Consider the following 17,050-nt stretch of genomic DNA (forward strand, 5'->3'; position numbering starts at 1 on the left):
TGTGCAGTGCATTCTGATGAGACAAAAGAGAATGCTCGCTGCCGTATTCTGTATAAACACAAGGCATGTTACAGCTTGATTTTCAAGACCAGCAAACTGAGCAGTCAAACCCTGAGGAAAGGAATGCTTGGAAAGCTTCTCTGAATCAATAGTAAGAGAAATACTACTTTTTCTCAGATGGTAAACTAAAATGTTGACAATACTGCAGATACTGTTTTTCCACTGAAATCTGCAGATGTTCTCATAGTTCCTGGTAGTACATATAAAATATCTATGTAAAATGTAGGCTGTGTATTTGTAATCTAAATTTCTTTGGGTCCATCATGATGGAATGTTTTGGGGAAAAAAAAACTTTTTTTTTTCTCTTTTAGGCTTAGGGAAGACTGATAAGACAAATTCCATTGAATCACTTCAGGAGCTCCTGACGTCAGACTCAGAGGGTAGCTATGGAGCTGGCAGTCCAAGAGATCTGCAATCACCTGTGTTCATGCTGGGACTTGGTCATGATAAATCTGAGGTCTGCCATTACACATTTTCAGATGACATATACAATATATATATATATCACAGTTTATAAAGTGAGTTAAAGCTGCAAGTAATATTGCAAGTTCAGTTTTCTTTGTCTTTGATTAAAGGCATATTTTTGAAGTATTAATTTTACACGTGGCCATGTGCTGTTCTACATTTTAAGAATAATTCTGAAGATCTTGGATCATTTACATTTTCCATCAAGGAACGTGCCTGTTTATCTTTGTGATCTTGGCTACCATCTTGTTTGGGAAGGTTAATTTAAAACCTAATTGCAGTTTACATGCAAAGCTTGTGTGTCAGTATTTTGAAATGTGAGGTGTGGTTAGGACAACATGCATTTATTCAGATGGAAGCTGATTTTCTTATTACAACACAGTGTAGACCTTAATAAAAAAACCATAAAGAGGCTTTCTGAAGCTGAGAGAAAATGTTTTGAATTGTTAGTTGTGAAATTCGTTTTTTTTGCTTTTAAATAATGATATGCATCCAGTTAAGGGGCCATGCAACAAAGGTGGAGGAGAAGGAGGTGTAGAATGCATCAACAACTTCATGGGTGCAGAAATTCCTCATGGGGTTGGTGTTCTGAGGACTTTTCATGACTCGGTGAACAACCTTGTTTAATGACTTGGTTATAAAGGTCCAGTGCAAAGAAGTCTCAGGAACTATAAGTGGGGGAGAGACTGTTTTGTGCTTTGGGATGGATGGAGCTGTAAAAGGAGATAACTGTGTGAATCAGTGGACATGCAATACCAGAAGTGCCCGAAATCTGCTGTAACTGGTAAATCAGGTTGCAGCACAAATGCATGAACACATTGTTTATAGAGTTCAGGTATAAAGCCCTTACAAAAGGAGAAGAAGCAGTTTATTGCATTATATTTTGGTGGTATAGTGTTTGTTTTATGAAACTTCATGTACTGTACAGTAGTGGTGTGGTGTGGCTCCATTATACAAGTATTCAGAAGTGTCTTAAGTTTTCAAAAGTCTTCTTCATAAGTAATGAAAAAATTCACATTTGAAACGTGTTATACAATGTTACCTTATCTCCAAGATTCAGATTTACTTCAGGACGGGTGGATTGAAGACGTGGTGTGGCTGTCATACTGGATTTATAGAAAATATTTTATGTGCTCGACCTCTTGGGGAAAAAAAATGTTGACTTGGACAGGTTCCTCCCAATATTGTTTCAAACGACTTTATACATTGCAAATCAAAGCCACACAATTTCAGGCGTGCTTGATATGCATAGAGTATATTTGCTTTTGTTGCAGATTGTATCTAGAGTGAAATGTTGCTGGGTCATGTAGAATCACAGGGAAATAGTACCCCATGGGAATTACAGTCCATAACTAACTACAGCCTCTGACTTTTCCATACAGTCAAATGGAAACTTATCTTGTAACTTCATAATTGAAGGGTCATGGTTCGTTATTGAACACAATTATGAACTGTGTGTCCTCTAGCAAAACAGTGATCTTGCCCATGACCTCTGACATGATCTCAATTCACATGCAAATTATTTTGGATTTTTTTGCAGAGATCAGATAAGAGTCACTGTCCTTATAGAACACATATAGGAACACATTAATAACCTGGCTAACTATAAACTTAAGGCGAAATGCAAAATGGCTTTATTGATCATTAGGCATTGTAGATAGGACCAAGTAAGCTTTTATCATATGTACTGTATGTCCATGAATACCCATTAACATCAAAAGCAATATATATTCTTGCCCACCCTTAATTTCCACTACTGCCTAGGTTTCAGTTTAGAAACAGATGAACGTTTTTGTTAGTTTTTCTCTTGACAGGTCTGTTATTGTTTTATGCCATTTTGTCCACAATAGCAACACCTAACTGCAATCTCTAAATTCAAAAACGTGATCATTAGATTCATTAGTCTGCAGATTCATAAAATTAACTTAGTCAGAGCACAGTATTAAAGGCAGTGACGATACCTAGCTCTGTAAATATTAAGAATATTAAGATACAATGTATTGCAATAAAACAGAACCTAACATCTGTAGATTATAATTTTTACAAAATACCTTCCACTTAGGTTCCAAGTTGCAGATTCTGCAGTATATAGACAGTATGTATTTTTTTATATGCAGTCTATACAAGCTGTTGAGAGCTATGAACTAGTCTTTTCTAGTTTGAGCGTGTAACGCTTTGTGGATCTTGCAATGAATCAGATCATCTGATTGATGATGTGAGCACAGTACATCAGTGGAGCAAATTCTACAATCTGTCTGTCTCCTAAGTAGTACTGGAGTTTTTGCATAAGAGCTGAATGCTATGCACAATTGGCAAATTGCGTAGACCTGTAATTATAAGAAATGTTATGTTAATATTTAAAATATATTTTTTATCATTCAAAGTTCATTTTTATGTTCATGCAAAAATATTGTATCATTACAGATTTGTTTTTGCTGACATCTTATTTGTGGTCTGCATTTTGAATTATTTTCTTTCCTCAGATGGAAGAGAAATCTCAAATATTGAGAACAAAAAGTCCACCACCAACTCCAGAAGTGAAAAATGAGAAACCTTCTCTTTCTAAGACATCTACCCCACGGCCTATCCCAAGACCAATATCTAGGTATGCGAGTAGCAAAGTGCGTCATGTTTTTTTTTCTCTCCAATATGAAATAAAAAAAAACACCAGTTACCATCATCCTGGTACCTTCTGTCGCTGAGACTTCTTCATTCAGCGTTTTTGGCACAGTGCATGAAGTATGTTCAATGTTGATAACCTCAGTGTTCTGTGTTGCTCCCACATGCAAATGCATGCACATGTTTTGTACCAGTCTCCTTACAATCCTTATTACACAGCCATTTAACCCTTACATGGTTCTTTTGACTCCTTAGTCAATTGAAAATCCCCCACAACAACACTATGCATGCTGAATTCTGCTTTTAAGTACACTAGCTGTTTAGAATTAATGCAAATGACAAACACAGATACTGTACTCTGACTTGAAACAACAGTATATTTGGGTTATACGTTTTCTGTGTTCTGTTTCATATTTAAAATGTAAAATAATTTTCTCTGCTGCAAACCAGAAGACTGTATTTTTTAGATCTGAAGGCCATTTAGTGTATGGTGAATTAGTTTTAAGTAAATCTGCATATTAAAGTGAAAATTGACACTTCTCACAATGGATAAAAAAAGCATTTTGCATAGAATAGTTATATTATTCTGAGTAATATTTTTATTTTTTCGTGTTTAACGGTTAATGTACATGTTATATTTACAATAGAACAACCAACAAAGTGTAACTTAAAGTTGATTTAACATGAAAAACCAGGTGTATATCCAGGTGACTGAAATAAATCAAACTATAGGACTTTAAATATTGTGTGTGTAAACACAATGTGCAACAATGTGTAACAAACTGTTACATACATATTTGAATGTGACATCCAAGTTTATTTGTATATCAGAATCATTGCTTTGTGAAAACTTTTTTGGCTTTAATAATCTGAAGCAGACTCCAGCCTCTCCAGTTGCGTGACCTTTGCTTGGGATTTGCATTCTTCAGGTCTTACTATACATGTTCTACTTTAGACTGTGGTAATGAGTCAGGATCATTCATTTCAATTCTTAACCCTTTGGTCTTTGGATTTGATGCATGCAGTGTGTTGTTATTATATTGTAAAGTCAAAATTCATCAACAGTCTTGAGCTTCTTGTTAGAAGCTTTGACCTTTTCATCCGTGTGTTCCTGATCACAGGACCAAGAATGTAAATCAGCCCTTCAGAACACATCCATTTTTATTCTTTACAAAATGAGTGGCATTCTTTTCCCGCATGGGTGTTACCCGTCTTTGTTAATCGTATGCTTGATTATTACTGCTCAAATTCCACCCATATCATATGGTCTGGTTTGACTTGGGAGTCACTTAGTTGCTTTTTGTTCAACTATTAGCTTTTTTACATTGCCATAGTAGAGTATTACACGGGCTCCAGAGTTGCGAGCTCATCCTTAAATGGAGGATGATACTAGAGTTTTTTTTTTAAGATTTCAAAGATTACCTAAGGTGTGGGTCATCCTCCCGAACCATACTTTCCTGACTGAAAATTTGGATAACATCTCTTAAGTCCTTTCTGCTGGGGTAGCAACTATCACATTAGCTTTGAGCTTCTTGATGACTGACACCCCATTTAAAAGAGTTTTGCTATGGATTTTTTAATGGTCTTTATAGCTCAACCTGATGCAACCTTAAATCTTCAGACAATTACCGTGACTTTCCCCCTGATAATGTTCTGGTTTGCTTCTGTGTTCAACCTCTTTTGATACCTTGTCATAATACAGATGTTTTCCAAAAGCTTGTTTGTACCTTGTTTTTCTTTAGCCCGGCCAGCCCTCCTGTTCTGGACCTCAGAGCCATCATGGAAATGGAAGAAAATATACAAAACCGTGGGGCCACCCCCAAAAGTCCTTCAGTGTAAGTCACCGGCATGAAGACATGTTGTATCTCAAATCTTTGGTCAGTTTGGTCAGTGGATTTATTAAATTGATAGTAGGTCATATTTGTTGATGTGAACTTCGGCTACAGATTTCATCTGCGTCATCTTGAGCTCAGAGAAACAGCTGTAGAACAGGCTGGGCTAGGAACAGAAGGACAGAATGTAAAGGGAGTATTCCTCAGCTTCTGGATTACTTGAACGTAGTTCCTTAGTGTAGTAAGTGAGTCTGTCTTTTAATTAATTTAGTCTCGAAGCCTGCTCCGCTTTTTTTCTGTCAAAGAAAAAAAAGTAATCCTTCCTTTGTCATAAAATTGCTGTTTTTGGAAAGGGTCTTGACAATCCCGAGCCCTGAGATTTTTTCAGGTCTGTTAAATTTCTCCTATAACACATCATGCCAGATAAAGGTAATCAAATAACCACCACAGAGTTTATACAGGACTGCTTTTAAGCTTCCATGCAGAGTGTTAATAGATGTATTGTATAAAAACTAGATTTTTTCTTTTATTTACGTTTGAGAAATTGTTCCACTTGAAGAAAGACTGGCCTTTATTTGTGAAGTTCAATATTTAATTTAGTGTTTTATTAGACATTGTGGATTGCGTTTTAGCATAATTTCCCATAGTCATGCAGTTAATAATGACTTGGTGAAAAGACTCATGAATCCCCTGAAAACATGACATTCCCATTCTCCAGTCTTCCATAATCATAATCACAATATCAGAAAATGTAAAATCCAAGAAGCTTTATTGTAACCCCCTTTTAGGATAAACAACAAAGAACAGCAGTCAAAAGTTCCATATGCCCCATCACCATGCAACTCCATTTATATACCAACCACAAAGCCTTCACCAGTTGTGCAGTTAAGTAATTCACCCCCAACTTGGCTATTTACAGGACTTAGTCTAGTGACAGGTCATCTGTAATTGCAGTCCTTTTTTTAAGCTGGCGTAGTAAACAGGGAATTGAAATTTCCTGGGTCCATCCATTATCAAAAAGTTGCATATTCCTAATAGTTGGAAAAATATACATTTAGCTACCACGTAAATCACTTTGAAGTATTAATTTATTTGTTCTACACAGATTGTTTGCCACTTTATAGATACAATCATATTCCCTGGGTATGGTGTTTGCAGTGGGCGTTGTAGGTACGTTTATACATATTTTGGGAGGGTTCAGGTGTGGTTCAGTTTTTGAAAAAGAATTGTGGACAGGAAAGTAGGAACCTAAACAGAGATATTCCTTGCTTTTGCCTAGCGCTAAAAGAGGATTCTTGGGCTCTCACAGATACTGACCTGGTTGACTCCTCATAGCAGTTTAAAAGATATTGGTGCTGCATTGGGGGCCTCTGTGTTCCGTTCCCTGGCATCCCTGAATCCTGTCCCATCTCCCCGTTAGTTCATGCTTCATTTTGCTTTAGCTAATTAATTAGTAAGGAATACAGTTTTCCAATCTCTCTATTTGCATCTGTTTTATAACATTGGAACAATGCAGTATTAACATGCAAGCTCCTGAAATACAATTTTGCATGTGTCAAAATCGACATTAACAAAAGTACTTATTTTATGATTGATTAAGATTGATTGGTTTATAAGCACAAATGAGTCAGAAATGTCAATGCAGAATGGCAATACAACCTGCAATAAAGACAACCAAACTGCTATTTTTACACTTGATTTGCAGGAGCAACACTAAACTACCAGCACATGCAATGAAACTTTCCCAAAAGCAACGAAAAATGATTGCCATGACTGCTAGAGAAGGCAGTATGGAGCACACCACTGTGAAAGTGTCTCCATCATCTGTTCCTACAAAGACTGGAACTGCGTGGTAAGTTCAAGCCATTTGCATGGTGTGTTTCATGTCATTAGGATGTTACTTGCTATGATTGTATGTGGCAATATGTAATGTAATATTTTCAGAGGACTAGTTGGGAAAATATATGTCAGATTCTTTTCAGCAACGTGGAATACAGATGTAATTTCTGTGTCATTAGATGGCATTGATTTCCTGGTAATAATGGTGTAGTGTGAACATTTAGGAGGGCAAGCAGTAAAATATCCATAATTGGAAATAATTATGGAAATTATGCAAAGGAAGGATATATAATATTACACGTGATACTCAATTGCTTATAGCTTTTGTGTCAAAATAGTTAGATAATAGTATAAGAACATGCTACAGTGTCATTGTCAGGAAACCTTTTATAAATTTCTGTGCCATATCAACTTATAGTATATTAGTATGGACAGTGTTACTATTGGAGACTAATATATATGGTTTTGTTCCTTTTAAAAAATATTTTCAATACTGTATTTTCAAGGGTGTAAAAATGTCCCATGTGTATGGACACATGAAGACATTCAAAGAGTAGCAAACTGGTCTTAATAATATAGACCAGTTCATACTGCACCTTTGAGAATGCTGAATAAATTATTTGAGCAGATCATGATCGTTTGATCAATTTTCAAACTGTGCAAAATAGACAAACCTTCCTGTATTGCAAGTGTTCATCGAGAGATATGTCAGTAGAGTGTATTTTAGTAAGAAGGGAATACTCAAATGCATTTCTAATGAATATAGTCCCAGATCTACACAGTAAGTTTTTACTGTGACTTTGCACTACATTCAACTTTACAAAAAATGAATTGTAAATATAGGCCAGAGTATGTTGTATTTTCTGTATGTATTCACAGTAAATTATAAAATGGGGGGTTTGTGCTTTTTAATCTGATCTCTCATTAACAAGCAATAAAGTCTGACCTTTCAGACTAGATAACAAATAGACCACAATTCTCAGTTTTGCTTGCTGGCATTCTGGATCCTTTGTTAGGGAATGTGAACTGACCACACCTATTCTGTTATCTTATATAAAAATGCAAATTAGTTACAGAGCCAGCCCGCTTAATTTTAATGTGTACATGAGCTGTTATGAAAGGGCTGAAGTCTTCATTGGTACAAAACAGTGAATTTCCGTTTGGATCTGTTCCAGATTTTCTTTAGATGCTACCATTGGGCGTTATCTTGTAGATGTTTATCTGACCTGAAGCATTTCCTATGTGCAAAAACAGCGGACATGGAAACTGATCTTTGGTTGTTGATGTTAGTAGAATGGTTCAGTCCTGTAAGTGTATAATAAAGTGCCTTCCAAATGTATTGAAATTGCTGGAAGAATAGGAAAAATAACAATCAAATAACAAAAAGATTTATAGATTGCATAATTTCTTTCTTTAAACATTCTAAAAATGTTATACAGTTATTTTAATAGAATTGCACAAAGCATACTCGTAGTTTCATTATTTAAGTCCAGGAAACACCGGAGGCCTTCTCCGGAGGCTGTGGAGCCTCGACACTCAATGAAGGCTCCACGGCCGAAACGTTGTTTCTTCGTTTCTCTTTTCATCACGGAATAAACCTTTTCTTGTTCTAAAATGTTGAATATACTGTTTTGATTGTTATGTCCAATAGTATAAGTCATGAATGTGATCAATATTGGGTTCTTTTTTTTTACAAAAGAAGAATTTGGACTCAAGTTATTTTATTAATTATCCTTTTAAGGACAAAAGCTGAAAGTACATCTAGGTACTATGTTAATAAATGTCAGGTCCATTGTACATTTGCATCCTGTTATTTGATTAGATGGAAAGAGCATCTGTATTTTCTGCACAAATTCTGTCACCCTTTAAACCAGTTTTGCCTGTGGTAGTTCTATGGCGTTGGATTGTTTTGAAATTATAGAAACACATTCTACAGTATTAAAGTAAATTGCATTCCTTGGATTAAATCTCTTAGGGATTTTCAAAAAAATGTTTTTACTGGATTGAGCCATCAATAGCTGCAAGCTATCTTAAAGTGACTAAGCTGTGCCTGGAGGGGGTCCAGTGCTGTTCCATGTGGAGAGCCCTGAACACCTCTTTGCCCTGGAGGCAGATGAAGCTACAGTATTTCACACTTTACCCATGGCTGACTTATTATTGGCCTGGCCTAGATGTACTTGTATGATGCAAGCTTAATCCTGCTACCGAGAACTTGGGAGACCTGTCACAACGAAGGTGTTTTATGTAACCCTGACAAATGTGAAGATTAGTTATGCTGCCCCTTGGTAATACTCATCATGAAGAAACAAGGAAGGGGGCAGATAATTGTGTCTGCAGCTATTCTTTGCACAGCCATCTCAATTATCTGAACACAGTGTGTAACTGCTGGGCCCCATTCTAATAAAGGGTAGTAAAGTGCGTTCCTTTTCTCTGCAGTCTTTTACACCAACTGTTATTACAGGAAAATAAACATTTTCCTTGTTGCTGTAGGAAATAATTTGAAAATACATACTTTCTTGAAGTATAAAGGTAAAACTATAATAATAATAAACTTTATTTTATATAGCGCCTTTAAAGGTGGCTTCTCAAAGCGCTTTACAGGATGACAATAACAATAAATAAGAAGACTACAACAATAAATAAGAAGATTTCACAAGATAGGAGACAATTATAATTACAACAATACAACAATAACAATAGAGGAGACCGTGGAAGGTGGTATTAAGAAGAGCAGAGGGGTGAAGAATGGAACCAGTTAAGTAAAGGCTTTTCTGAAGAAGAAGGTTTTGAGTCTGGATTTGAAGGAGTTTAGAGAAGGTGACTCTCTAATATCCTTGGGCAAAGAGTTCCAGAGCTTGGGGGCATAACAGGAGAAGGCCCTGTCGCCCATAGAATGTAGACGGGCTTGGGGGACAGTAAGGAGGGCAGAATTTGAAGAGCGGAGGTTGCGAGGTGGGGAGTAGGGCGATAAAAGTTCAGACAGGTATTGAGGTGCCAAGCCATGTAAAGCCTTATAAGTGAGCATGAGGATTTTAAAGTCTACGCGGAATTTGACCGGAAGCCAGTGCAAGGACTCCAGGATAGGAGTAATGTGAACACTTGCACTAGACCTGGTCAGAATTCTGGCTGCTGAATTTTGGACATACTGCAGCTTGTTCAGAGTAGATTTAGATACCCCAGGGAGTAGAGCATTGCAGTAGTCAATTCGAGAGAATACAAATATGTTGATCAGCTTTTCAGCCACAGTTAATGATAGCATAGGGCGTAGTCTTGCGATATTTCTAAGGTGAAAAAAAGATGTTTTGACAGTATGCTGTACATGTGGGTCGAATGTTAAGCCAGAATCGAATATAACCCCAAGGTTTTTCAATTTTGATTGAAGCTCAAGTACAGAGCCATCTACAGACAGGGTTACAGGACTGGCTTTACGAAGTTGATGGGGGGTACCAATAAGCATGACTTCAGTCTTGTCACAGTTAAGATGAAGGAAGTTTTGAGTCATCCAAATTTTTATGTCAGAGATGCAATTTGATAGAATAGAGACAGCCACATCAGTGTCGGGTTTGGTACTATGATGCAAATTAAACCTATAGTGCATGTCTGTTATTCCTGTAGATACAGTTCTGTTCTAGTCACATGTCATTTTAAAATGTATTTTGTTTTGGGATTTTGTCTGCATTTTCTGCTGCTGCTGTGTGCAGTACATCCCAATGCTGTGTTCAATAAGGATCTGACAAGACAGAAGAAATTAATATAAACTAGGAATATATTTAAGCTCTCTTAGAAAAAAGGCACTAGATCCCTCAGGTAGCTTTTTGTGAAATTGTTTCATTGCATTGCTATTGTGCAAACTGTGTAGTATTTAGAACTGAAATAGTCGATGTTTGTTTTCTTTCATATTAGGGCAACTCCACTGCACACTACACCTTCCTACACTTCTTTCCGTGATCTCCTGATGGAAGAGGAGAAGAGTGTAAAAGCTGCATGTGCTTCATCTCCAGTTATAAAGAGGGTGTCTTTTAAAGCCAGTGAGCAGGATGAACATGAGAAGCTATCAGGGTAAGCACAGAGCAGAAGTGTTGCAAAACCCATGAACTGTGGTTAAGGCCTTTCCTGCATCTCTTTCTTAGTCATGCTTCTTTTGCCTAATTGAAGTGTGGGCTCCTTCAATGGTGTCTGTTCAAATTTAAAGTATGTTACTATGCTTGAAGAATTTGGCACCTACAAAAAAGAGTATTTGACCACAATTTATATTTACTACATTTTTGCTGGTGTGAATTTCAGAGTTTGCAACAAAAATGTTTAGACATCTTGTCAAAGGCAGGGATAGAAATAAAACTCCATCCACTCAATTGTGGCTCTTGCGTGCAACCCAAAATTTCATGCTGGATATTTCATGTTACCTTATTTGTTTGTCATCAAATGGAGGAGTTAGATTGAATGAGCTACTTGAGTGAATTTAATATTTATTCTTCAGTTTTACTTGTACATTTTTACTTTTTGACACTAATTTGGATCATTTACATACAGTGGTGTGAAAAAGTGTTTGCCCCGTTCCTGATTTCTTATTTTTTTGCATGTTTGTCACACTGAAATGTTTCAGATCATCAAACAAATTGAAATATTAGACAAAGATAACACAAGTAAACACAAAATGCAGTTTTTAATGAAGGTTTTTATTATTAAGGGAAAAAAAATCCAAACCTACATGGCCCTGTGTGAAAAGTGATTGCCCCTAAACCTAATAACTGGTTGGGCCACCCTTAGCAGCAACAACTGCAATCAAGCGTTTGCGATAACTGGCAATGAGTCTTTTACAGCGCTGGTGAGGAATTTCATTTAAAAACTGCATTTTGTGTTTACTTGTGTTATCTTTTTGTCTAATATTTCAATTTGTTTGATGATCTGAAACATTTCAGTGTGACAAACATGCAAAAAAATAAGAAATCAGGAAGGGGGCAAACACTTTTTCACACCACTGTATATGTGGGTAAGGGCATAAGTGTCTATGCAAAATGCGCCAGATTGTTATTAACAACACATTTGAGGTGCGAGGAGACCTTTTTCTGTCTTTTTTTTTCAAATGGATACACCAGTGGTTTTAATGCACATGTTCTAACACTTTTTCAATTTTGTTATCAAAATCGGCATGATTTGCAGGTTCTGCTGTAAATTGCTCCTTTTGACTGCTTGGGTGTGATCACCATGTCTTTATATAAAATTGAAGATGCACAAATAACATTATCATGAGGTTCTATTTTCTTCTTTCTTTTTACTGACCTTTCACACAAGGAGTGGGATTGGTCATTTTTTCTTTATTTTTACCCTGAATTTGATGTTTAAGATCCAGTAATATAAATCTTCTTCCTAGAAGGCAAGCTGTTAATACTGCTGGCCTCTGATAGTGTGTATTTAAGTGTCTAATAAATTAATCAGATAAGTATTGTATTGTGCCAGCAAGTTTTACATGTAATGATATTTTCCTCTCAACTGCACTGTTGCACCTTTTTTCTGTTGTGCAGCAGAATGAATTGAGCAGGTTTTATTCTTCTGATTTTAAAGATATTTAGTTGATATTTAAAGTAAGTCATAAAATGGTAGTAATAAGCATGTTCTAGTAAAATAATAGAAATGATTGCAGTCATTGCTAATGTGGTGCATCAGTGGTAGAAATGTTATTCTAATTTGTTAAGGCTTAATTAAATTCAAGATCTGTTGTAATGGATTAAAGATGATTTTATAAGGTATCCTCATAGGGTAGTATTAGATAATATATGATTTCTAAAACAAAATCTAAAATATTAGTAATATTAATTAAAAACATATGACAAAAAACAGACATTAATGCTGTTTTAAGGGATTCAAAAAGATACAACTAATAAAAATGGAAAACTCCTTTAAGGTACAAATCTCAAAAAGTCATATGTTGCCATATTTTAAATCTGTTCTGTTTAACTCTTGTTTTGGTAAACTTGTTTTTACTTTTTACTTTTTTGATGTAGTATATCATTCTTTGTAATAATGTTTTCTAGGTGGTCTGCCAAAGGAAGCACGAGTTCTGGTGACCACAGTACTACAGGACTGCAAGCTGAAAATCTCAAGTGAGCATTTTTATCATGTTACACACGGATACTTTTTAGATTTTTTCTTAAAAAGGGAATAAAAAAGTTGCTGTAGAATTTTGAAGTGTACTTAATACACTGTGTAATTAAAAAAAAAATACACAGTATCTGAGACAGGGTTTCAAATTACTGTTACATTTTTAACAGTAACAGTCTGTGGTTCTTGTCGGGATGTTCCCTAGACTGGCCATGGTGATCGTACTTTTTCATCAGATGAGGTCTCCTAGTTTTGTTGCAAGTTCATCTCTGAAATGTACTTGCTTTTCCTGGCTGAAGAGAGCTGTGGAGTAACAGAAAGGATGAGGGCTCATTTTCAGATCAGCTGCTTCTTACCATTGAACTGGAAACAAAATCATTAAACAACTTCAGAAACCTTGGAATTGTACTAATCAATCAAATCAATCAAAGTTTATCAAATGCACAACAATACAGCATGCAGCAGTAGTTGCTGGCAATGATAGCCGTAGCCTGATGTTCTCGTCCCCAAGAAATAGGCTATTTGAAAGCAAATTGAAACAAGTAGAAGCATTTCAAAATGAATAAAAAAAAACAGTTAAATTAGCCCTATCGGAAAGATGCATCCGCGGTGTGGCCAAGTTCACTGTGGTGTGGGCTGAAAGTGAAAGAGATGGCAGTGATGAGCTTCCTCTGCGCAATCCGAGGTGACGAAGCAAGCCAGTACGCTTGAAGTGGAAGATGAGGTGTCAGCCTGCTCGGGGGCTCGAGAGATAGCAGACGATAGTGGATGGTTTCTAAATGATGCTTCTTTTTTATACACATTGGAAGTGTTCTGTGCACATTAGTATTGCAAACAAATAGAAATAAATAAGAAAAAAGACGTTTCCAGGTGTTGGGGAGCTTATAGTTTTTGTAGAAACATTTTAGGGTGTGCGCCTTAGAACGATAGAATGATCATGTATGAAGCTATAGTAATGGATGCATTCTATAAATCTAATATTTATGTTAATGTATTGTGTATATATATTTTTGCAGTTCCTGCTAACTCTTACTGTAGAATTGTGTTACTTTTAGGGCTGCATTACCAGGACCTCTTTAGTAGAATTATTTTAATTGTTTGTGAATTTAATTTTTTCCCAAGGCTTTTCAGATATTTCTGCATCAAGTAAATGAGCATTGTGATCTACAATGAGCCACTTTCTTTCAAGACATCAAGTAAAAATTACATTAAAAACATTACAGTAAAAACATAATGTAAGGGATGTGTGGGTCAGTAGTCCATTTCTTTAGTGTTGTTTATACCTAGAACTTGTGGCAATGTGTGCATCGGTAATCCTGACCTTTCTTTGCTGGGCTGTTTGTGCTTCAGCCCCTGGGTGATGCCTGTAGTGGGCAGCCCACCAGCAGTACCTCCTGTGACATTTGCCTCCATACTTGAGGAAGAGCGGCAGCAAGAAGCTGCACTTATCAGGAGCAGAGAAAAACCCTTGGCTTTGATCCAGGTAATCTCCCGTAAGAAAAGAGGGCAATCACAGCATATAGGCTAGCGAACTAAAACCTAAAGAGGAATTTTCTGAAGTGTTTGTTTTTTTTTATACATTTGTCTTTAATAGCATACATTTTTGGAAAGGTATAAACCCTTAAACAGCAGAGCTCTGACAAGGATTGTGGATGATCTGACTGCTTCAGAAGTTCTACAGTAATTTACTTTTGTCCCAGTTTATCTCGCACAATCCTATGGGAGATCGCCTCTGTGATTTGCAGATGCTTTGACAGAAATACAAATAAATGAAAAAAGAAAATGAATTTCAAAATGTAAAAGGAAGATGGCATTGTACTGTTTCACACACATGCCAATAACAGCATGATTAACAATGTGCCAGATAAAGATGATAATTTAACACCGTCCTTAATCAACATATTTCAGACATACATGCTAGTCGCCCATAATGACAATGTTGGTTCTTATGACTCAACTTGTAATTATAATACATTAGAAAAAATGTGAATGTGGGCAGGTGATTAAATTACTGCAAAAACATTCATAGAGTGAATGTTCATAGAAATCCCTCCTGTTCTCAGTTTTAATTTGAGATTAATAAATCCCCAGAATGCCTCCTATTTTCATTTTGCACGACATAGTTTCCATATCTAGTTAATCTAGTTTGTTATTTTTTTTCCATTTTGAAGAAGTATGCTGCATTGACTTTGTAAATGACTTTAAGGATTTTGAATACTTGTATTAGACCTACAGTATTAGTAGTCTTCTCTGTTCCAGACTGAAAGGTTCAGTTCTTTCAATCTATCAGTGTACAACATTCCTTTAAGTCAAGGAATGCTTCTGGTTGCTTTTCTGTGGACTGATTCCAGAGCATCAATAACAGTTTTGTAACATGGTGACCTAAGCTATGCAAAAATTCCAAATGGAACCTTACTGTTATTTTATACATTTTTAACATAATATCCCTAGATTTTGATTATTTTCTTTTAACTATATATTCAAACATTTTTAATTGATTTTCCACATTCTGTTCCCAGTCATGAATTTTCTGAGTCTCTTTGAATTTCACATGCTGATTCCGCAGTTATTTCTGATCCTCCGGTATCATCTGTGAACTTGACTAGTTTACTAACTAGTCCAGACTCTCTATTGTTGATGTAAATGAGGAAGAACAGATGTCCTAGTACATTTCCTTTTTCTAAAAAAAAAATCTCCCTATCATGCACAGAGTCTTTAAGTTTCACTTTCTTTCTTCTCTCCCTTCCTTGCATTTATCTTAAATTAATAAGTAGTAATATTGGGCATAGTACAAATTACATTAGGCTCTAAAAACACACAGCTTCCACGTGGAGTTTGAATAAGTACTGGAACCAACCATCTGTTTCTGTTTCACTGTTAAAGCATTTGCGGATCTGCGTGTCTCAAACATTCATTTCTATTTGGCTTTTTCAGATTGAAGAACGTGCTATTCAAGATTTGCTTATCCACTACAAGGCTTTGAACAACCCAGACGAGTTCATTGTCGTTGAAAGAACCTCACAAGGCCCAATAGCAACTCCGATGTGGAACAAACACTGAGCTTTGTAACAAAAATACACCATCAACATGTATTTGAAAATGTGTAATGCATCTCAGAAACACCTGATATAAGGTTTTCATTTGTATAACTGTCTTTATATGCTTGCATTTATTTTTGCATCTGCATAAAATGGACATCATACACATGATTAAATCTTATTTTAGCCCTTGTGCCCTTGAAAGACTGGGCAGAAAATGCAGGGTATGAAATAATGATAATGAAACATTGTCCATTCTGAAACTGGTACGATTGCTCAATATTGTTTACATGCATATGTAATATTAGTTGAAAGTATATATTTAAAGAAAAGGAATTTAATTTTTTCTTTAGAATGCGGAATCATTAACAGCAGCCTAGAGATAAGAAATGACAAGATAAGGTTTGTGCCTGCACTCCCCTCCCCCTTCTCTTTCTCTGTTAGTGAAGAACACCAAAAGCCTTGCTGGGATATGAATAAAAGCAGCTGTGTGATCAGCTATGATTAACAGAAGGGTGTTCACACATCAACAATTTGGGATGTCGGATTCGTTGAGTTATGCAATCTTTAGTTTGTAGGTCTGGAGTTGATGTGTTCATTGTATATTCTTTTTGAAAGAAAGCTAAGCTTATGTATGTATAAAAGAGAGTGCCCTATTATGCAGTTGCTCTGCAAAGACTGCAGCCTCCAGAGAGAAGCAATAAAGAACACATCTGTGTAATAAACAGTTCTCTTCAGTGCGGTAATGGTTGTATTAATTTAAGATTTTTTTCAAGTGTACTGATGAGCAATTTTTTGTTGCTGTCAGCATATTGGAGACTTTTAGGTTTTGTGGTTTCCTAATCATCTTCACTTTTGTCAGATCTTCTGAAATATGTTTGTGGTCTTTTTGGACTATTCATGATGCAATGTCAAAGTTAGAAAAGTTGCTTATTATTAATACTTTTTTTTTGCTATTATTATTCTTGAATTAATTTACATTATACTAGTTATAGAAAATGCCATGCTATGCTATGGCTAAGCATTATTTCTTTAAGTGTTGTGGTAGGGAATACAGTATATTTTACAGTCACCATTGTCCATTATTATTTTTGCATC

General features: G+C 35.9%; 1 protein-coding gene across 1 annotated transcript in view; it reads left to right on the plus strand.

Annotated features, from left to right (window-relative positions):
* ibtk (inhibitor of Bruton agammaglobulinemia tyrosine kinase) overlaps positions 1-16,677 on the plus strand; it is a 40,720-nt gene extending 24,043 nt beyond the window's left edge. Inside the window, exons 22-29 of the mRNA XM_088909478.1 lie at positions 372-517; positions 3,009-3,130; positions 4,887-4,979; positions 6,682-6,828; positions 10,719-10,874; positions 12,848-12,916; positions 14,265-14,397; positions 15,849-16,677. Coding sequence (XP_088765604.1) covers positions 372-517; positions 3,009-3,130; positions 4,887-4,979; positions 6,682-6,828; positions 10,719-10,874; positions 12,848-12,916; positions 14,265-14,397; positions 15,849-15,974 — 992 coding nt within the window. The 3' untranslated portion in view covers positions 15,975-16,677. The remainder of the gene's footprint in view (positions 1-371; positions 518-3,008; positions 3,131-4,886; positions 4,980-6,681; positions 6,829-10,718; positions 10,875-12,847; positions 12,917-14,264; positions 14,398-15,848) is intronic.
* Positions 16,678-17,050: the final 373 nt, after the last annotated feature.

This window comes from Atractosteus spatula, chromosome 2, assembly GCF_055471065.1.
Source record: "Atractosteus spatula isolate fAtrSpa1 chromosome 2, fAtrSpa1.hap1, whole genome shotgun sequence".
NCBI lineage: Eukaryota > Metazoa > Chordata > Actinopteri > Semionotiformes > Lepisosteidae > Atractosteus > Atractosteus spatula.